At 36.2% G+C, this 24,269-nt stretch overlaps 1 protein-coding gene across 5 annotated transcripts in view; it reads left to right on the forward strand.

The window, feature by feature from the left end:
• The window catches only part of Ack-like (activated Cdc42 kinase-like), a 216,777-nt gene that overhangs the window by 113,021 nt on the left and 79,487 nt on the right, over positions 1-24,269 (forward strand). The window contains exons 7-8 of one of the 5 annotated variants that reach the window (XM_077401484.1): positions 12,453-13,140; positions 13,232-23,139. The exons of 3 other annotated variants lie outside the window; for them this stretch is intronic. In XM_077401484.1, coding sequence (XP_077257610.1) covers positions 12,453-13,140; positions 13,232-13,264 — 721 coding nt within the window. In that variant the 3' untranslated portion in view covers positions 13,265-23,139. Of the gene's footprint in view, positions 1-12,452; positions 23,140-24,269 lie in introns of those variants that run through there. One more of the 5 variants, XM_077401482.1, reaches the window with a different exon arrangement.

Consider the following 24,269-nt stretch of genomic DNA (forward strand, 5'->3'; position numbering starts at 1 on the left):
ATCTCTCATTGTGATTTTTTATTGTCTTCAGAACAGAAGTTAGCGCTAGCTTAACTGGTACTCGCTAACGCCATCTATCGGGACTTTCAGAACCTATTTTTTACTCTATAAAGGTTGTTCGATTAGAGTTAACCTAAAAATGATGATACAACCATTATTGTGTTTAATTGGACTTTTAACTTATGTATGTATTGTTCTTTTTAAATCAATTTTAAGACGATAATCGAAACAGTGTTACGTTGATTTACATTTACAACATTTACATGTATCATCATTTTTAGGTTAACTCTAATCGAACAACTTCTATAGAGTAAAAAATAGGTTTTGAAAGTCCCAGTAGATGGCGTTAGCGAGTACCAGTTAAGCTAGCGCTAACTTCAATGAAGTTCTGGGGGTCGATTCTATATCTTGGGACGAGGTGAAAATTACAAAAGTGAGGAAATTCACTAGAGAATCTACAATTTCATTTGTCGAAATCTAGTAAATCTGTTCAATTTTGTAATTTTTACCTCGTCTCAAAATACAGAATCGACCCTGTGAAAACAATAAGAAATTAAAATGAGAGATACCAACATTAAAAAAAATTTTTAACAATTTAAAAATTTTTAAGGTAGATCGGTCGTGAAGGGCCGAAGTCAAAGCAATGTTTATGATTTTTTTATCGAATCATTTATATGATTAAAAAAAATAGGATAACGCGTCGCAAAGTTTTGTAACGACGTAAAAAGACCATTAGTAAGTAATTTTTACGTTGTAGAATAATATTTTGCCTGAAGTAGATTAAAATGAAGTGTGTGTTAATGCGTCGCTTGACTAATTTTCAACTTGTGCCAACTCTTGAGTGCTCTATTTCGGAGATTATTTCGATTGAATTATTGCGTTATGGCGATTTACTGAAGTACAGTAATTTCGCCACAAGGTGCATGTAATTTTTTACACAAACAATTTTCCTCGCTGCCCTACCTTTATGAAGTTGGCCGGACAACTTTAACGTATCGAACTTTCATTAATTGGAATCGATTGGTGGTCGTTTGGTGGTCTTTGGTAGTCTAGTCCGATCGTTTGGTGGTTAGTCGTTTTTCTGTAAAATAAAAATGAAATTTCCGGTGTGAAGTTAGCCGGACAATTTTTATTTTTCAACCAAATTAAATTTTTTACAGCTCATTCGACGCGGAATTGTTTGATGGTCAAGAATATCATCATAAAAACGTTTGGTGGTCAACCGTTTTCCCAGAAAATAAAAAAAATTGTATGCGCATAATACTGGACATATCACCTCTGTGCCATTAGTCGGAAAAATTATATTTATCACCCAAATTGACTTTGATAGGGCTCAATCGATGCGGAATCGTTTGGTGGTCACGAATATTGTCATTAAAACGTTTGCTGGGACAGAGGTGTGATATGTCTGGCATTATGCGCATACGGTTTTTTCTATTTTCTAAGAAAACGGTTGACCACTAAACGTTTTACTGATTATATTCGTGACCACCAAACGATTCCGCGTCGATTGAGCCGTATGAAAGTTAATTTGATTGATAAATAATGTTTATTCATCAAATTACCGAGCTAACGTCACGGAGTCATGCGACCAATGGCGTGAGAGTACGGTTTCTTTTATTTCTTAGGAAAACGAATTGACCACCAAACGTTTTAATGACAATATTCGTGACCACCAAACGATTCCGCGTCGATTGAGTTTTATTAAAGTCAATTTGGGTGATAAATACAATTTTTCCGGCTAATGGCACAGTATAATAGTGATATGTCCAGCATTATGCGCATACGATTTTTTTTATTTTCGGTGAAACGGGTTGACTACCAAACGTTTTTATTATGATATTCGTGACCACCAAACGATTCCGCGTCGAATGAGCTGTAAAAAAGTTAATTTGGTTGAAAAATAAAAATTGTTCGGTTAAGGTGATGCTGGAGCCGTCTGTTTTACCGGCATTTTTTGTCGTCACGTAGCGTTGTATTAATTTGACAGAATTAAAAATCCTTCTCCAGAATTGCAGTACGTACATTAATGATTCGGGGGAACTCCGATTTTATATAGAAAACGAGAAAAAATTACGGAAGTACAGATTTCCTTATTCTACTTCTATCCCAATATGGCGTCTCGAGTTACGGCGAGCTGTCAGCTCGTCACAAGATGTATTTCATATAAGAGATATACCATTGGTACGAACGCGAAAACAAGTTCCCCCGAATTGCATAACAAGAAAAAGATCGATAAACCCTCCAAATCAAGATTTGGAAGCGTAATATAAAAGTATAATGTCGATGTGCATCGGGCGTATGTGTGCGTGCAATGTAGCGTGCTATCCTTGTCTATATCTTTGTCTATACAAGGACAGATATAGTCGATAACATAGAAAATGGTAATTTTGTCGGTTATACAGACGGCTCCAGCATCACCTTAACTTCACACCGGAAGTTTCATTTTTATTTTACAGGAAAACGACTAACCACCAAACGATCGGACTAGACTACCAAAGACCATCAAATGACCACCAATCGATTCCAATTAATGAAAGTTCGATACGTTGAAGTTTTCCGGCCAACTTCATAGAGGTCGCTGCCCTCATATGTACGAGATGAGGGCAGCAACTTGGCAACGCCAAACAGTTCGTGCGGTTGATACACTTGTTTGTCTTTGCGCTCACTCACACCTAACGTGCACCTAACCTTACGCCGATGATCCCAGCGTGCGGCGTTGCCACGTCGCCACGCTCGGTTGTGGAAATCAGCGCTTGAGCACCGGAAACCAAACTTTAATTATTAATTTAAAAAAAACCGTACAGTGGATCGTGTTCACCTTCAACTATAGGCTTCCTCACAGTGTTCTCTTTCTATCGATATATATTGTTCGGAAATTTTTGGCAAAAGATTTTTTGCAAACTCGTGTTATTCATAGGAAAATATCTCTTTTCCTATTAGACCAATGTTAAAATCACCTAATTTTGAAATTACATATCTTGAGAACGGGACGGTGAATTATCTCCTTTCTGGGCTTAATCGATTCAGGAGTTCCTTCTTTCGATATAAAAAATAAAACCTATCACTTTTGGCAAAAGTCGTTCACGACCTTAATGTCCTTTATTTTTTGAAGTAATGCATTTCTTAATTTTTTAAATATTTTTGTAGTTGTTTTTTCAGTTGAAAAATTATTTTTTATATATTTTTCTAGCAGTATATATATATAAGAATTTTAATGCGTTTAAACGCAAGATTAAAAAAAAAAGAATTCTTATTTTTTTTCATAATGTTCCACCACTTAAAAAAAAATGAAAAAATTCCTGAGTGTAAAGGAGTATAGAAAACATTTTCTAACAAAGTTTGGCGGTGGACACTTTTAAATAACACGGTAAAAAAAATGATTATAGTTTTAATTATGTTCTTAAAAATCGGCTTTCTACCTGAGATTCATAATGAAAGTGTTTTTTCATTCCTTTTATTTCTAAGAATTAGAAAAAAATCACCATTTATTAATTTTGAATTTTACTATTGAAAAAAAAAACAAAATAAAAAAAGTGTTTTTTTTTTAATCTCGAAAATCGTTTGAGATAAAGAGCTAAAAGTTTAGCTAAATTATTTTTATTTAATGTCAAATTGATCCCCCAAGTGAAAATCGAAAAAGCCGCGGGGGCAGATTTCCTATACAAACCCGGCTATACCCTTTTTCTCTGTTTTTAATTCATTAAGATTAAAAACTTTTTTTTTGCGCTCATTTTATTTAATATATTTTTTTAACATAAATCTGGAATTTTTTTCTTGTTTTTATATTCTAATATGAATTATCCAATTTTCTTGATGTATTGACAGACCATCGTCATTTTCTACATCTTTTAAACATCATATCAAATATAAATAACTTGGGCCATTTACATCTTTTCTATATTTATGACATTATAAAGTCATTCAGGAAATGAAAATCTTTCTCCGCATGTCATTGAATCTACATATACACTACATTTTAACGATTTTCAATCAATATCGACAGGTATTTTAAAACATTACTTAATAGAACCGTATATTTTACTTAATACATTAAACGATGCTAATTACCTCTTAAATAATTTAATTAATCTTATTTCTTACGAATTACTACAATGTATATTTCTACGGCAAAAGATAAATATGTAGTTTATGCATGATACAGTACATGTAAATACGCACGATAAGCAGTACTTATACAAAACCTTTGATGTAAAGTAAATAATGCAGGATAGATTTACAGTACTGTTCTCTTGATCTCATTTTCTTAAATTTTTTACTTTGAGATTATTTAAAATACTTAGGTTTTTTTTGCACTTTTTAGTAATCCAAGCACAAGGTTAGCTTATACACATCAAAGATCTTTTCAAGTAGTGCGAAATATTTCAAAAATCTTCGAATTTGTATATTTATTGAATAAAGTTCCGAAAACGGTCTAACTACGATTTCGATGAAACTTTGTAAAAGCTTCATTTTGGGTTAAAATAAAAGTCCTTAAAGCGAATTTTGGCGACTCCTACAAGAAAGCTATTTTTTAAGATAAAATGGTAAAAAGAATTTTAAGTTTGGTAATTATTTACTTTAGGCAAGCAACTTTCTGTGACCTTGACCTTGACATATATTATAGAGAGCATTCTCCTGAGTAACCTTCTAAAGGTTTTAGCCATCGTTTGTTATTTATTAAAAAGAATAAGTTTAAAAAATATAACAGTTTGTGTCAGTTTTAAGGGAAGTAATTTGCTGATACGTGTGTGGACAGCACACATGTAGACGGGGGAGGGGTTACCGCCTGCGGCAGGGATGGGTGGGACTTGACTTCGCTCCGCGTGGAAAGTTGAAAACCCGAACCGTACAATGACAGACCTCGTTTTGTCCTGTAAGCAGGGAGTGCGGTGCGATGGACTTTGCTTCACGTAAAAAGTTGGAAACTAATGTGGAACATGTTTTCAATGCCTTTTCAATCAACATGAAAACTCCTGAAGTATGATTGTTGACTTGAACAGAAAGATCACGTTAAAGTAAAGTGGGGAGAAGTGTTTATCTATACTATTATATAAAATCCTTACGGGTGGTGTATGTTTGAACGTTAATAACTTAAAAACTATTGGACCAAATTTTTACAACAAGTACATAAAATAGGGGTAGAATTTTCTGGAATGTGCTATAGGGTGTGTATTTTTTTGTTACCAATTTTCTGGAAACCGATTTTTTTAATTTTTCTAATTCTCTCGGGTAAAAGAATTTAAAAAATCGGTGTTCAGAAAATAGAAAAAAAAATTATATACCTTATAGCACTCCCCGGAAAATTCTACCCCAATTTTATATGGTTTTAATACAAATTCGGTTTAATACAAATCCAATAGTTTTTAAGTTAAAAACGTTCAAACATATATACCACTCGTAAGAATTAGAAAAATAAAAAAAAAACGTTATTAACTTAAAAACTACTGAACCGAATTTATATTAGAACCATATAAAATAGGGGTAGAACTTTCCGGCGAGTGCTATAGAGTGTATAGTTTTTCGTTATCTATTTTCTGGAAACCTATTTTTTTAATTTTTTTAATTCTTATAAGTGGTGTATGTTTCAACGTTTTTAACTTAAAAACTATTGGACCGAATTTGTATTAGAACCATATAAAATAGAGGTAGAATTTTTCGGAGGGAGAGAGAGAGAAAGAGAGAGAGAGAGAGAGAGAGAGAGAGAGAGAAAAAGAAAGAGAGGACTATATACGTGTCTTATTACATATGTCCTCCGGGGCGAAGCCCGGGTTACCAGCTAGTAATATATAATGGTGATTTATAATAATTTATAATATTCTGTAGAATTGTTAAAATCTCTTCCTACACTTTTTATCGTTTTATCTTAAAAAAATGGCTTTGTCATGGAAGTCGCCAAAAATCCCTTTAAAGGCTTTCATGTTAACCCAAAATAAAGCTTTTTACAAAGTTTGGTAATTATTTACAAAAAGACCCCACTCGCCAATGACCTTGACCTTGACATATGTTGTCAAGGTCATGACCCTGAGTAACTTTGACCTTGAAAAAAGTGGCAGTTACGATCCGTTCAAAAGTCACAAAGCATAAAGTTTTCGCTTTGTAAAAATTATTCAACGATAGCGCGCACGCACGCACGCGCGCGCGCACACACACACACACACACACACACACACACACAAATATTACCACATGATGGGTAACTTGGGAGACAGAACCTACTCCATCCACCGCCAAAAATGTGACACAGCCCTCTGGAAAAATGACAGAGGACTGGCAGGAGGTTAAATCCCGGAAGGAAAAACAGCGAAGTACAGAGCAGCCTTTGAAGCAGCCCGTGGAGTGGACTCGACAGAAGAGATCACGAAACTCAGCGACAAGGTCAAATGTGCTAATAGTTCGCTCGAATGAGAAAGAGAAGTATGCGGATATACTTCGTCGGGTCAAAGATTATGTTCCAAACGATCAGGTCTGTGCCTCAGTGGATAAAATCCGTAGGACGGTTACTGGCGACCTGTTAATCGTTCTTACGAAGGAGAACACAGATAGAGGATAGGGCCTTCAAAAAACGATGACCGATATTCTCAAAAACGACGCCGAAGTAATCAGTAAGGGCCCGCAAGAAGAAATTGAAATCCGGGACCTTGACGAGATGACGATCAAGGCAGAGATCCTGGCAGCATTGCAGAAAGCGGCTGGGGAAGAGTCTGGAGTCGTGCTGGATGCCATCAGATCGTTGTGTAAAGCTTACGGAGGCACACAGACTGCCTCAGTGACACTGGCAATATCGATGGTAGAAAAGGTCCTGGGAAAATACGGTAAAATTAGGATTGGCTGGGTCAACTGCAGAATAAGAAGAGTGGAGGGACGAACCAAGTGCTTTAGGTGCTGGCACTACGGACATCTCTCCGCTAAATGCAAGAGTAAAGTGGACCGGTCCAAACTGTGTACCAATTGTGGACAAGAAGGCCACAAGGCCGCCATCTGTCAGAAAGAAGCTCGACGCGCGCTGTGCTTCGAAAAAGATGACACGAAGAATGGTGCCCACATAGCTGGTAGTAGCAGATGCCCAGTCTTTAAAGAGGCACTTCAGATGGTGAAGAGTAAACGGTAATGTTAATAGTACAACTTAACCTCAACCATTGTGAGGCTGCGCACGATTTGCTCATGCAGACCGTGTGCGAACTGAAGGCAGATCTTGCAATAATCTCCGAGCCATACAGACATCTCACTACTCAACCTTGGGAAACTGATAGCACTGCTAAAGCTGTCATTTGATCCTTTGGTAAATGTCCTTTCCAGAGCATGATAAAGAGCACAGAAGCTGGCTATGTGGTAGCAAAACTGAACGGAATTTATTTCTACAGTTGCTATGCTCCACCCAGCCTCCCATTAGCGGAGTTCACGGATTTCCTAGATCGACTGCCTGAGGATGCGAAGCAGCACTCTCCAGTGGCAATCGCAGGGGACTTCAACTCCTGGGCAGTGGACTGGGGCAGCAAGGAGACAAATGCACGAGGGGAAGCGCTACTAGAGGCCATGTCGACACTGGATGTAGTCCTGCTCAACAGTGGTAATAAACCAACGTTCGTAAGAGGTGATGCGAGTTTCACTGTGGATCTTACTTTCGTCAGCAGCAGCCTTGCTAAGGAAAACTGCTTTTGGAAGGTGTTGGACACTTACACGGCTAGTGACCACTGCGCGATACTGTGGGAAGTGTCCACTGGAAAAACTACTGAAGGGGTGTACAGAAAATTTAATACACTTGGTTGGAAGGTATCCGCCTTTGATACTGCTGTTTTCATCGTGGCCCTGGATATTCAGCCAATTAACAGTGGAAATGCTGAAAATAAGTCAGAAGAGCTGATGAAGAGGATCACGGAAGCCTGTGACGCCAGTATGCTCCGAAAACGCGGCATAAATAATCTACTATCGATGCACTGGTGGAATGACCACATTGCTACTCTCTGAAAAGAATGTCTTATAAAGAGAAGAGCATCACAGCGTGGCCGCAAGAAGTCAAACTACGAAGAACTGGTGGCAGAGTACAAAAACGCACGCCGAAGTTTACGCAAGGCCATCAGAGATAGTAAACGACAATGCTGGCGTGATCTGATCGAGGAAGTAGAAAACGACCTGTGGGGCAAACCTTATAAGGTAGTCATGACTCACCTTAAAAGGCAACCAATGCAATCGCCCACATGTCCGAAACTCCTGGAGACGATTGTGATTACGCTTTTTCCCCAACAAAAGAAGCTTCACTACCTGACAGAATAACATGAGATAGAGGAGATCCCACTAATGACAGAGGACCAGCTAATGGAAGCGTGTAATAGAGTCGGGAATACGAAAGCTCCTGGCTTGGATGGAATCCCAAACATCGCATTGAAGGCAGCTATCAAAACAGCACCTGCGCTATTTTTAGAGGTATATAACGCATGCCTTAAAGAAGGTATCTTTCACCGGAAATGGAAGCAACAGAGACTGGTACTGCTTCCTAAGGGGAAAAAGCCACCGGATGAACCAACATCTTACCGTCCACTCTGCATGTTGGATACAGCTGGAAAAATACTACAACGTATTGTTCACAGAAGAATTGAAGCAGCAGTCGAGCTGCTGTTCGCCAGCAACTAATATGGGTTTTGTAAAGGTCGCTCCACGCTGGATGCAATCGATCTTGTCGTCGGCACAGCGAAGGAGGCGATTGCCAGGACCAGATAGAAAAGAGGCACGAAGAAGTACTGCTTGGTGGTGACACTAGACATCAAATATGCCTTTAATTCCGCCAAGTGAGACTGTATTATGAGAGCCCTCACTGAAATGAGTGTACCGAAATACCTACGAAGGATGGTAGCAAGCTACTTCACAGATAAAATCTTAAAATACGACACTAAGATTGGTCCGAAAAAGCATAGAGTCACTGGAGGCGTACCTTAGGGATCGGTTCTGGGCTCTCTCTTCTGGAATATCATGTACGATAGGTTGTTGAAACTAGCATTGCCAAGAGAAGCTAAACTCGTGGCATATGCGGATGATGTTGCTATTGTGATTGTCGCGAAACATTTAGAAGAGATAAACTTTGTCTTTGACACCACCTTCGAGAAGATCAGCTAGTGGATGGATTCAGTTGGCCTGAAGCTGGCAGAACACAAGACCGAGGCAGTGCTTATCACTAGTAAGAAGCAACTAGAGACACTGTGCAAATTGGCAAGCATGAAATAACATCCCAGCCGTTTATTCGGCACCTAGGAGTCATGATTGATGCCCGAGTTAGCTTCAAACGGCAGGCAGAACATGTAGGTGCTAAAGCGTCGGTAGTCGGAACGACCCTATCACGGCTAATGCCTAACATAGGAGGGCCGAAGCAGAAGAGGAGAGCATTGCTTTCTTCAGTAGTCACGTCTGTGTTTACATATGGAATTTCCGTTTATTAAAAATTGCGCCAGTATATAGGATGAGTGTTCTGAGAGTCACCAGTGCTTTCCGCACCGTGTCTGTAGACGCAGTGTGTGTTATTGCCGGAATGCCACCTATTGAAGTACTAGCAGAAGAACGAAGAGCTCTCTACCGACGAAAGGGATCAACTTCAATGAGCCCGGTAGAGCTCAGAGCTGAAGAACGACTGAGAAGCATACAACGATGGCAAGAAATGTGGGACATCACAACAAATGGCAGGTGGACGTACCGCCTTATTCCGCAAATAGATGTTTGGTTAAACCGCGAACATGGTGAAGTTAACTACTACCTCACACAGATGATATCAGGACATGGGTGCTTTCGAGCGTATCTCCATCGATTTAAATTAGATGTTTCTCCAGAATGCCCGTCCTGCCCCGGAGTGAGTGAGGATGTGGAGCTCGTGTTTTTTACGTATCCTTGTTTTAACCTGTTACGCAGTGCTTGGGAAGCTGTCGTTCATTTAGAAATTCGGCCAGAGTTTCTAGTTGGAGCTATGCTCTCATCAAAGAAAGCATGGGAGCCGACAAATTTTTTCGCAATGGAAGTTCTCTAAAAACTCCGTCGTTTAGAAAGAGAACGTGCGAAAAATCGAAACAATTGAAGAAAGGAAGATGTGACTTTGACAACGTGGAATGAAGCCTTGACTCCGACATACAGAAGAAAGAGCAATAGCTAGATTCTCCCCCCGTAAAGTAATGCCTAACGGTGGTACCGCGGAGGATACAGAGGCTGATGACAGAGGAGGTTTTTTAGTCGGTAGAGGAGATCCGAGTCCGATATACCCAGGCACAACGTCAAGTCCTGATGATACGTAAGAGTATTTTTCCGACCTCTATATATATAACAAAACACACACACACACACACACACACACACACACACACGCACACGCACACGCACACGCACACGCACACGCACACGCACACGCACACGCACACGCACACGCACACGCACACGCACACGCACACGCACACGCACACGCACACGCACACGCACACGCACACGCACACGCACACGCACACGCACACGCACACACACACACACACGCACACGCACACACACATATATATATATATATATATATATATATATATATAATATACACACACATACACACACAAATATTACCACATGACGGGTAACTTGGTACCCTACAACTTTTGTATAAAACATTTCTTCCACACTTCTCGTTTAAGTAGAGGTGGTATTAAACAAGATAAGTTAGTTGATCATCTGTGTGAATATTTGTGGCGATATACAATAAAAAGAATTGGAGGAGACCCATTTTATGTATTACTAGATGACATAAAATGTGTGTATTCAGGAAATTAATAGAGTATGTTTCATTATGTATATATATAAACGAACTCATAAAGCACGCCACGAACCCATGTGACAACTCGTCTCGCGTGAAAAGTGTATGCGTGGAGGCAGTAGGTTCCGCCCCCCTGCGGGGGGCTCCACTATTGCTAAACTAGACACATAGTGTGCCTTCAATGTACATGCGTGGGCTTAATTTCGCAGAAAACGCGTGGACTCGTGAATGGTGGAACCGAAAACAACGATTTGCCTTTAAATAACTTTTCTTTGTTCATGCATGTACTATTTTCATACCTATATATATTAGTCGTTTATGCCTTTCAATACTCAAAATAACTGCTATATTTTTCAAACTTTTTTTGTTAATAATTTTTTAATAAAAAACGACCGCCGGCTAAAACCTTCTGAAGGTCACTCAGAAGGGTGACCTTGACAATATATGTCAAGGTCAAGGTCATTGGCGAGTGGGGTCTTTTTGTAAATAATTACCTAAAGTTTTATCGAAATTGGAGGCAGACTGTTTTTGGAACTCCTTATTTATTATATGGGAAAATGTATTGAAATATAATATCGAAATGAATATGTATGCTTTTGATCATCTATTTTAACCCTTCGTGGTCACAGGGGGTCAGCATAACCCCAAAAATTTTTCAAAGCAGATTTACACTAACTCCAAGCTTTGAAACGGGCCTTGTGGTGCCATTTACCGAAAATTGACATTTCTTACTTACCTTTCTGACAGTTCGTTACGCCCGGAGAGAATTGCGTGTTTATTTTATTTCTTTCTGGAAAATTATCTACTTTGTATTGCAAAATAAATATCTTTTTTGAAACATACACTGCCGTACTATTTTTTTACCAAAAAGTGTCACATCTCCTGTATACAGTTACAAATTTTTAGCCAAAAATATCAATAATTTAAAAAGTTACAAATTTTTAAGTAAAATGTCATTTTTCATGAACTTTAATTTTGCGATTTTTTTTAATATGTTAATATTAAATAATTAACAAAATTAATATTGCGGCAGGTTTTACTACATTTCAAGAAGATTCAGTAATTTTTTCAAGTCAAAATAATGAAAGCTGTAAATATGGCAGCCAATTAAAGTCGCTGGGGTCATTTTGACCCCGGTGTGATCATTATAAAACTGTAGATAAGTGTGACCACGAAGAGTTAAATATTACTAAATTATGTATTTAATAATAATACGAAATTATAAGTTATTAATGTAATACTTTTAACTGTCGAAATAGCGGAGACTTTACAATTGTATATAATCGTACAATTATATACAATTGTACAAAATATGCTTACAAAATAAAAATTTAAATATTTTGAATAGGATTGATTTCGAACGATATGTTTATTAAGAGCTTTTTGTTTCTTGAGTTCTTATTATCCAGTTATACCTTGGCTTATAGTTTAAAAACATTATGTACGTACTCCTTTTATTAATCTTTTTTTATATCTGTAGAGGTACTTTTCTGTACCTCTATATCTGAGGTTTCTTATAACTGTACTTTGATTTCTTCGCCTTTTTCCTCAGTTAGATATTTTGTTACTTTTAACACCGATTTATTTGTGTGTGCGTGCGTGCGTATATTGTGTTTATACATATAGTGTATATATATATATATATATATATATGTATAATACGGATGTTCCAAATTTTCAGCCCAGAAGAATTCGAACAACGCATAGATTCCGAGTTAGCTGCACTGGATTCTTTACCTATCGAGGAAAGCCGACTTCGACGGTGTAGCGTGATCTCGGAAGATTTGCTGGAGTTCTCGGACAACTTAATCGACTGCGGCGACACAATCGATTTACATCGGAACGCCTCGAGCATTGACGAGCAATCGAGAAACTTGTCAACCATGACTGATAACTTATGCAAGAAAATAAATGACGAATCGAAGTGCTCTCTAAAGAATTTCGCATCTAAAATACAAGAAAATATGGAGACAGATCTAAGCCAAAATCCGATACTGATTAGTTCTTGCAGATCAATAGATTGGAACAAAATGAATTCCTCGATCAAAGTTCAAATTCCGTCTGCGAGAATACAGCAGACCCCATTAAATTACTCTTCACAAACAAATATGGAAGAAATTCCTTCCAAATCGGAAGCTTTCCAGTGCAAAGAACCATTGGTACATATCGGCTCGAGCGACAATTTTCATTCAACTGCTCTTCCAAAATCCTATGATTTATCCAACGAAAAAACATCAAGTTGTGACATTGCGAGGGACCTATCGCGACAATCGGATCATGTCTCTTGCGAAGACCTATTAGAGTTTGCTTGCGACGGGCCAAACACGCGAAGAACACGCGGACCTCGTAATGGAGAACAATCTGACGAGGTACGAATCATGTTAAAAGTGTTGCACGAACAGTCAACCCCAGAATCCTGCATCGCTGCATTGAACGTCACCGAATGGGATGTTTTAGCAGCAATCAAACTGGAGCGGCTCCAAGGGTTACTGAAAAAGGAAAACAATTTTGTCGGCCTCGAAGATTGCAAAGTGATGCTGAACCAGTGTGGTGGTGACGTCGTAAAAGCAGCTGCGCTATTGCGAAACACGGAGGATACTGCCGCGGTTTAGTTTGATTTTAATCAATTATAATGCAAAGCAATAATTCACAGAAGATTGATTGAAAAGTTTTTGCGATATCTTTTATTCTAAATCTTGATGACTTCATAACGCTGGAAATATTTTTCTATGAAAGTACTTCCTGAGAATTGCAATTTATTATTTGCACCATTTTGCCAACGAAGCAGTTTCAAAAATTACGAATATCGGCGGCAGAATACAGATTTTTAGAGAAAAGACCTGAAAATGCACTACTCACTTCAAATTGTTATAACTCAGTAAAAAAGAATGGTAGCGCAATGATTAAAAAAGCATTTTAAAGAGAAAATGTTAAGTTTTACAATACAATTAATAAAATTTGAAGAATAAATTTTGTTTTTCACGTGCACGCTATAAAAGCTAAAGTTTTTTCTTCAATTTTGCAAGGTTTACTTTAAATTAGCGCCGTTTGTAGTAAAATCTTTGCAAAGAAACGAGCTTTGAAGCATTCGAAAGCTGAGGATTCAAACTTTAAAACACTTTTTTAAACATCACTCTGCGATCATTTTTCACAAAGATGTAACTTTGAATTTGGTGCTTTTTAGCGCTGATTTCAAGTGGCCCATTTTTTTGCAGGTAGTATATATATATATATAGTGTGTGTGTATATATATATATATATATATATATATATATATATATATACACACTATTAAACCAATGCTCCAAATGTGACGATTATAATTAACTAGCTTTTTCGCCCGCGCTTTGCGCGGGCTCAAGAGCTCTTCTTTTTTTTTGTATATCCCTTTACCGATTATCGCCCAAATCAATTTTTTACGAAATTAAAGGGCGCAAATCACCACGAATTGCGCATAGTCTAACTCCTGCAACTTAAGACTCTTGGTCCCTAAGCCGAGAACTTCGCGCGTTGACGGTGGAGACGTACCGTTGCGATAGAAATAAGAACTCTCTCTAATGGAGAATAAGTGAGAAATGTTGAGAATTGACACGTTGAGAATTCTTACGTGGTATTTCCAAATAAAAAGATATTTGCTTAAAATAACACTACAGATCACTTCAACACACTTCCAAAATAATCCGAGTTGAAGTTAAGTCTATCCCTTTCCCTTGACAGTTAATAAACAGCCATAAAATAAATGTAATACGAAATCTAGTCATGCGCCTGCGCACGAGCCTGCATCGTATCACATTCGTTTTACGGCTGTTTATTAACTTTCAAGGAAAAAGAATAGACTTAACCTCAACTCGGAGTATTTTCGAAGTGTGCTGAAGTGATCTGTAGTGTTATTTTAAGCAAATATCTTTTTATTTAGAAATACTACGCAAGAATTTTCAACGTGTCATTTTTTGCTTTTTTCTCACATTCCAACATGGCCGCGACGAGTACCCAGGAACCTTAAGAGAGATAAATATGATAAATTCGAAATTTGAAAGGAAATCGTTACCTGAAAAATTCTAAACTTTCTTACAATATTGCGTCCGTAGCTCGCTCGCGTGCATTCCCTCGCGTCCGCGCCCCCTTCCGTATTTGCAGAAATTAATAACATACAGGCTCACGGTTTAGAACTGATTTAAAATATAATTTGCAATTAGAATACAACACAGCTCGCGTTACGTTTGTTTGACTTGAAAGTTCAACTTTGAATCTCTTTGGCAACCGTTTTTAAACAATAATTTGTTGTAATCCTCTGAAGCTGGCGCCAGACTATGCGCGATTCGTGATTCGTGATAGCTCGAAATTCGATCCATTCGATCCATTCAAGCTGTATGATTTTACATTTTGCTCATTTTGCTAGTCTCTATCACATCACTGTTTTACTAGGAGTATAGAGAGTAACTGTGCAAAAGTTGGTCCAGATCGGTCAAAGAATTTAAGAGTGTATAAAAAACAAACATATACATCAGACATTCTATTTTTCACATTACAGTTTTTTCAGGGGTGTAGAGTGCATTAATAAATGAGTATTTTGCAGTCAAAATTTTGGCAACAGTTTCCAGAAAATTGGTCCATTAATAACAAATTAAATTATCATAGATAAACTTTGTGAACCCGTTATCCATAAAAGTCGGTAATAAAAAATTGATTTTGCGCCTATATTTTGCGCAGGGTTAGAGACAGTAACTGTGCCAAAGTTGATCCAGATCGATCAACGGATTTAAGAATGTATAAAGAACAGACATACAGACATTCTATTTTATATTAAAGATAAAGATAATGACAAACAATTCGAATAGAGAAAACCTTTATTGTTAATAATTTACTAACGAAGTTAAAGTTTCTGATTTAGTACTTCCTGAGTATTGCAACACTCTAAAATTTTTAAAAACATATATTTCTATTTTTGCACTGCATTATTATATAATAACTAATAATATTGACGAAATAAAAAAAGTCAAGCATATAAAATAAAAAATCTTTGTTTTTTTTATCATTATGAATATTTTTTCACAAACTTGCAGACATCTTTCATACAATTATAATAAGATTATTAAAATTTCTTTTTATTTAAACACTGTTGTAAACTATTATTTATCTGTGACTGATAATTGGAAATATATTAGTTTGCAAATATAAAATATTACATTTCATAAATTAGGTAGATAAGAGTTTTTTATTTCAAATTTTATTTACTTATAATATAGTTTATTAACTTTAGCATAACAGCCAGAAAGTGGACTTGGTTTATAATCATTTCCCTATTCATTCACACACACACTCCTCTTCATGCTCCTACATAACCTATTAAAATTTACAACTTTACAAAATTGAAAGATTACAAATTATGGCACATTTAATATTTGATATTTTACCTATTTATTAATTAAATCTGTTTAACAAATCACGCACGGGCCTCGATTCTTATTGAATCTTGTTGCACTAACTACTTATCTCACAGCTTCTCTCACAACCTATTGACTTCCTATATCTATCTTTTTTTCTTTCGCATCCCTTTCCTTAACAACTTTTAGCAGTACCTCCGCTTTGGTGGTGTCCAATTTATCATCCCAAAGTTTTTCCAACCTTTCCTTACTATCCTTTCCTAATACTGTAAACTATTCCTTTGTCTTAACGCAATCTTCAACATAGTGGTTCATATTATCCTGGCCTTCATTACAAAAAATACACATTTGTTTCTCTTCATTTAGCCAATACCTGTTACCCGATTCTAAGTTCCCGCATCTTAAATTTAACAACGCTCTAATACTATTCCCGAGATCCTGCCTGTCTAAATTGTCCAACTTTAAATAACTTGGGCCTTCCAAATCCATACTTAGCTCCTTATATTTCTTGTTATACCTTGCATCTAAAATTCTGTTTTCCTCTAACTGCCTCTGTACATCCTCATCCCTCTTCCTCATTTCCTTACCTAAATTTCTCCTCTCCCTTCTCAAGGTTTCCACCGCCACAACACTTCAACCGTTCCTATTAAAATATTTCTCTCTTTCCTTACTATACCTATCGTTTCAATCATTACTTTCTTTCTCCAGCCAACACTTTTTAATCCACCTTTCCTCATTTGTTTCCCTGACCTTATCCTCAAATTTTATAGCCCTAATTCCCCATCCTATCCTTAATTTGCTCAACCCTAATTCTCTAGACATTATATATCTCGGCGTGCAAAACTTTAATTTGAAAACCCATCTAGCGTAATCCAACAATATCTTTTCTAAATTTTTCATTTCTTCCCAACCCCATAATTCCACCCCATATGAAATCACGCTCCTAACTAAATATCTAAATAGCATCCCTCTTCTAATAAAATCATTCCTACAAATTTTTTCGCCTAGCCCCCACGTCCTGTTAGCCGCTATCCTGCCTTTCCTACACAACTCTTTAATATGTTCTGTATATTTACCATTCCTACTAAATACAAACCCTAGATATTTAAACGTCTTGACTTCTTCAATTTCTTTATTCTCCCATTTCCATTTTTCTACCTTTTCCTTACCTCTCTTATTGAACACCACCATCTTAGTTTTATCCGTACATAAAGTCATTTTTCTTTTCCTAAAAAATCTCCTAATTGTATCCATCATATCTAGCATCGCATCTCTATTCTTAGCTAAAAATACCATATCGTCTGCATACTCTAACGACCACACATCTCTTAATTGCACGCCGCCTATGTTTCTTACTTCTAATGCTTTCCTAATCTCCGCAATATACATGTTAAATAGAAGCGGGCTCAGAACACAGCCTTGCTTAACTCCTTTTGTTATGAAAAATTCTTTCGTTACACCTTCCTTTGTTCTAATCGCTACCTTTGTGATCTCGTAAATCCTTTCTAACTTTCCTATAAGCTCTTCTTCTATTCCCATTTTCCTTAGAATCTTCCAGAGTTGTCTTCTCTCAACGTTGTCAAAAGCTGCCTTTAGGTCCACAAAGAGTGCATAAACTTTACCTTTCCTACCCTTCCTTTCTTTCTTCTGAGTTAGATGATCCAGCACAAAAATATTGTCTATAGTTGATCTACCTCGTCTAAAACCGGCTTGGCTTTCTGGTAGCAAGCCTTTCTGCTCGACAGATTCCTCTAACCTTCCTCTGATAATTTCAGCATATATTTTGTAAGCCGAGCATAAAAGAGAAATATCTCTATAATTCCCTACTATGTTTTCATCCCCTCTTTTATGTAGCGGGACTATGATCGAGGTCCTCCAGTCCTTGGGTAAGATTCCTTCCTTCCAGACCTGATTTAGAACCTCTATTAGACCTTTCCTAACTGCCCTGCCTCCATACAGCCAAGCTTCAAGCGGTATTCCATCCACACTTACAGCCTTGTTTTTCTTCAATCTTCTCACCGCCTTAGCTATTTCTTCTTCCTCCAACTGTGAGCCTATTAGAACAGGCCCTTTTTCTTCAGTTCCTATGCTATTATTTCCTACCTTGTCTTCCGCCATATCTTCTATACCTCCGAGAAGCTCCTTAAAATACTTTATCCATTCTGCACCCCCAATTTTATTTTCCTTCCACACCTTTTTCTTTCTTTTCTTATTAATGAATTTTCAGACCTCTGATCCTTGCCTTAGAATCTTCAATTCCTCTTCTTCTTTGATTCTCTTCTCCTTCCTCTTCTGTTCAAACATCGCTTTCATATTACTTCTTTCCTCCAAATACCTTCCTCTTCCTACCTTTCCTTTTCTCCATTTCATGTACATCCTCTTCACTTCTCTTTTCTTCCTAGTGCAGTTTCTGTCCCACCAGTCCTTAGAACCAATCTTCCTCTTTCTAATTATTATTTCCTTCCTTATCATAGACTCTTGAATTATCTTCTTAAGTTTGTTCCACTTCTCTTCAATTGACAATTCCTGAAAATCATCTTCCCAGATAGCCTCTTCAGTTTTCTGTTTATAACTTTCAATAGCCTCCCTATCCCAGCATATTTTCCATCTTGCCTCTTCATTCCTATCTTCCTCTTTTTCTCTCTGTACATTTTTATTCTTACCTAACGCCCTATCTCTTACATCTAACATCGCGATTAAAGGCATGTGATCTGAGTCCACCCTCGCATCTATTTTAAATTCCCTAATTCTATCATGCATTTCTTCGCAAACAATCATATAATCTATTACGGAGCTACCCCTAGCACCTATAAATGTATATTCACCTTCCCAATCACCTTTTGTTGTACCATTCAGCAAGTAGCATCCCTTATTTTGAACCCATTCTACTAAGTTCCTGCCTCCATTACCTATTAATGTATCTTTACTTTTTCTCTCCCACTCTCCCTCCTCTTCCTCCCCGCCACCTAATTCTCCTGTTCTGATGTTAAAATCTTCTCCTATAATCACAAGTTCTTTATCTACTTTTTCTATCCACCGATCTAACGTCTCCTCCATCTTGTTCCAACCCTCCCTATTGTATACTGATATGATATTTATTATTTCACCTTCCTCAGATATTTCTGACAAAACTAAACCTTTCTCTTCCTTCTTGATCAACTCTGATCCTTCCTTCCCCCATCCCTTCTTTTTACCTAAAATAAAACCTCCCTTTGCCCTACTTTTCTTATTGACCCTAGTAGCATTACTACACATCCAAATATGCGTATCTGGTAACCTTACTTTGATTGTCTCCCAACTAACAGAATCAATCCATGTTTCACTCAGACTTATGAAATCAAAATCTGTAATATAACCCCAAAAATCGATATCCTTGTTATTTATTCCTGCCACATTCCAAAATAGGATTTTCCTCCATTTTATCATCATTTCACTGACCTTCTCCACCTTCCTAATTTCATCCCTTCCTTTCCTTTTACCCTCCCTTATTCTTATCTCTACCACCTTCTGGCTCACTTCGTAAAATTTTCCTTAGCTTTCCCCTCATCCCCTTCTGCCTCTTGACTACCCCCACTACCATCACTGTCTTCCAAATTCCTCGATACCTCCTCCCACGATTTCCACACTCCATTTATTCTTACTCTCGCATAACCTGCCTTAACCTTTACCCCTTTACCTTTCTGTACCTTAACCCACCTATAAATTTCTTCCTGTACCTTCCTTTCCTCCCAGGTTAGATCATTTTCAATGAATATATTTCCACCCTTTAGTTTGTACTTATTCCTCATCACTTCTTTCTTGTCCTGCTCCTCCAGTTTAACTACGGTAACCGTGCCACTTTTCCACACATTTATTACTTTACATCTTACACCTCATATATCTCTTAAAAAATTCTGCGCCCACTCCTTCCAGTCTCTTTCTTGTTCTAAATTTATCTCTCTAATTGCCACGTTATTCCTTCTATCTTCCTTTTCTTTATCTTTCATCCATCTCTTAAGCTTGCCTACCTCTATGTCACTTAGCCTACCCTCACTTACCAGGGATCTCGCATAGCTACTTCCCCCTCTGCTCCTTCTAGAAAATTTGCTCTCACTAACACTTCTCTGGCTTTGACTTTCGCTTTCACTAACAATATCCGTCTCACCTCTCTCGCAACGCTCTAACCTATTTTCTAATTCAAACAATTTATTTTCAATTCCCTTTAGTCTTTCCTCGTTTTTTTCTTCCTTACCTTTTATTTCCTCTACGTATTGTGCAAAACTTTCTTTTATCTCCTCAAATTTACCTACCTCCTTGGATATCTGTTCCCTCATTTCCTTTATTTCATCTCTCAATATACCTAAATCACGTTTCATCTCTTCTTCATCTCTAAATGACACTGATTTACCTACCTCAAGTTCACGTTGTTTACTATCCGCTTTGCTGTCGATTTTGCTCCTACCTACCTTACCCGCCCTACCACTATTACCGATATCGCCCGCGCTTCCCGCGCTCGTCGAGATACGCGACGCCATAACCTAACGGCTACCGCTCGCTTTTTCCGGCCGAAATACGTACAGAAAACGACCACCTCTGGGTCCGCCTCCACTCGCCCTTATTCAGAGCCCTCCAAACAACCTATCCACTACTCTACGCTCACTCTCGCTATTCTCTATCTGCTCACAACTCGCTTAATCACACCGCACAATCCTTCCATACATCCGCTCACTTACACGCCATCTAACCAAGTCCTCAAATTTTATTTACTTGTGTCAGACCTCTTCAGTAGAAGGATTTCTTATCTCCATCTACAATTGCCAAGCAGAGCACACATATCGATACGTTTTGTATAGTGATCTATGAGAGATGACTGAGGAAGCTAAAATATATATTTCTTATTATTAGTTGCTTTTTCCATTTACATCAAAACTCAGATAATTCTCACTTGTGATGTCATTCTGTCTTTATTATTCATCAATGGCCAAAAAGGATACAACAACGTCACAAGTGAGAATATCTGAGTTTTGATGTAAATGGAAAGCACCTATTATTATCTCTTTATCTCACTCAACGAGAAAAGAAAGAGAAAGGGAAAAAAGTTTTACTTAAGAGTAAAAGTTTGGATAAACCTGACCTATATGCTTCTTTCATAATTTCTTAACAACAATGTCTCTACTGTGTAACTTATTATATATCATTATAGATACAAAAATACATTATGTCGCATTATATCTTAAAATCAGATGGCTATTAGCAATAATAAGAGGTAAAATACGAAATATTAGTTGATAGGTGATGAAAGCTTGATTTATATATAATGCTGCATTCTGCCTCTGCTAACAGAAATAGTAAAGCTGCTGTCTTTAATAAAATACAAAGAGTTATAAGATTTTCTAATTTGAAGTGAGAAGTACAATCTTAAAACTTTTTAATTAACTCTTAATACTGATAAAAGAATTATTATTTTAGAATTTATGTAATTGATAAAGATATATTTAGAAAAAAAAAATAATTGGTTAAAAATTTTTTTAATTGAATATTTAGTTGGCAAACGTTTAGTAATGTTTGAGACATGCTTTATGTTCTAGTTGAAGAATTGCCAGATTAAACAATAATTAGCGTATGTCTTTAAAAAGTTAACAAACTTCTTATTAAACCCGACAAATAAGGCAATTTATCGATTGTATCACTTTTACATGTTAAATCTAATGTGATAATTCGCTCAATAAGGATAAAAAATCTTAAAATGACAAAGAAAAATATAATCGATATGTTTTATGTTTCCTGTTACGTAAACGTTCACAAAGCCAAGAGGAACCAAATAAATACAAGTTTAGCTATCTGTGTGACCACATATTTTTACAGATCTGAATATAATGCCTTTAAAGATATTTACAAATTAATTATATTTATACTGTAAGATATATATTTACTTTGTGTATCCATATTGTTTTAAAAGGATACATTAAAACAAAGGATTATTTTATATCTCAGAAATAATGTGTAATTAAATGATGCACAGTGAAAAAATGCACAAAAAAATAATCATTTTATAATATTTATATACTGGAAATCACTGCTCAATAACAAGTTTATAAAACTAATAAAGCAGATAAAAATAATAAATTTATAAATGTAAGTCAAATTAGGAAAAAATATAGATTATTAACTTGTGGCAGATATTGTTATTTTATAATTTTAATAAGAAATAACATGCAGTTCCAAAGATTTATTTCTTTAATATTATATTTTAATTTTTTTATATGAACAACACACATATATATATGACTGACAAATTATATATTTTACTTCAGCTATGTACAAAGTGTTTGATAATAATCACATTACCTCTCATAAGCAAGTTATGCATTATTCGCCGTTACTACGCGCACGAAAGGCATTAGGAGAAGCGCAACTGCGAATAGCGTGTAACGCTGAGCTGTTTTGTGCTGTTGAATTCTGCGGATAATATTTACATCCTTATTAATTAAATTATCATTAATTATTGAAAAAATTATAAAATGTTAAAGGACTTTATATTCAGTTTAACCCCACTATATTCTGCCCACAAGAGTGATATGATTCTTATCAGGCATTTTATCTGTTAAATGTTCTAATTTTCGACAAAAATCTACAATATGATAAATAATTGTATTAAATTAATAAATATAGAAGTGTAAAGACATGTATTCATAAAAAAACAAAGTACCAATTGAATACTAAAAGTTGAAAAAAAACATGTTTTAATGTATTGTAATTTATATCAGATTCTGTTCAAACTTATCATGCTTTGAACTCCATGTTCTCATTTGCAACGGCTTACCATAACTTCTATTTCCTCATATTACAGCATTTAAATACACATACACACATATACGCACTCTCACACGCACACACACACACACGCGCACACACACACACACACACACACACACACACACACACACACACACACACACACACACACACACACACACACACACACACACACACACACACACACACCACGCGCGCGCGCACGCACACACGCACACCACACACACATACACACACACACACACACACACACACACACACACACACACACACACACACACACACACACACACACACACACACACACACACTCCATCCTTCACTTTTTCATTATAACTCTTCTATTTACAAACAACATAATTAAGCATAAATACACCGAATACAACTGCGAGTAAAAAGAATATTTTTTTTTCTATCCTTTTTCTCAATTTTATTGAGCACGGCAATAAAAAGAGATCTAGGTTTATGTGCCAGTAAACATTTTAATAGTTTTGACATAATATTTAGTTTTTATTTTAACATTTTAATGAATTTTAATAGCATTTCTTCTCAAGACGAAAAAGAGAATATAAATAATAAGAAAAATTTATATTTTGTTAGTTTGAATTTTGTTAGCCTAAGAGTTCACGTAATAATTAAGTATTTACACAGAAATAATGTGTATTATAAATTTTACTAAAAACTAAATCGACGGAGAAATTGCTTATCATAATTTAGTTTTCACATTTGGAGAAATAAAATAAAAGTTTCAAACGTGCAAAGTGCTTTATCTTGTTATAAAGAAAAAATAAAATAAATATACTTTGTAATTTAAGATATGTAATAGATTTGAATAATTACCGCCATTTCATATGTTCTATGTGTTCAGTATAAGATTACTTTTACGATCCAAAACATTCGTATTGTCTACGTGACTTGTATTCTTTTCGCATATTTAACGCTAAATACAGCTATCTGAATCTGAATTTTACATTTAACAATATTATGGTAAATAATATTTGATATAAAAGATAGGAGTCAAATAAAGTCAAAACTAGGTTTAAATGTGCAATGAGCTTATAGACTTGTATCTTTAAGTTGTGACAAAACAAATTGTAGGATATGACTGAAGAAATAAATAGTAAGTTTTAAATGAGCTATAAGAAAAAATAATTTCTTAAAAAATACGTATTTATTACATCTTCAGATTGCAGCATGTAACAACAAACAACGCAGAAACAAAATGTAAAACAACTAATAACCGATAAAGTGCATACAGCGGTTTTTAATCGATTATTTGTAATTTGATATAGTTCCTTGAATTATATTACCAGTGTAGT

This window comes from Temnothorax americanus, unplaced genomic scaffold (genome assembly GCF_048541705.1).
Source record: "Temnothorax americanus isolate GAGA-0224 unplaced genomic scaffold, ASM4854170v1 Scaffold144, whole genome shotgun sequence".
Lineage (NCBI taxonomy): Eukaryota > Metazoa > Arthropoda > Insecta > Hymenoptera > Formicidae > Temnothorax > Temnothorax americanus.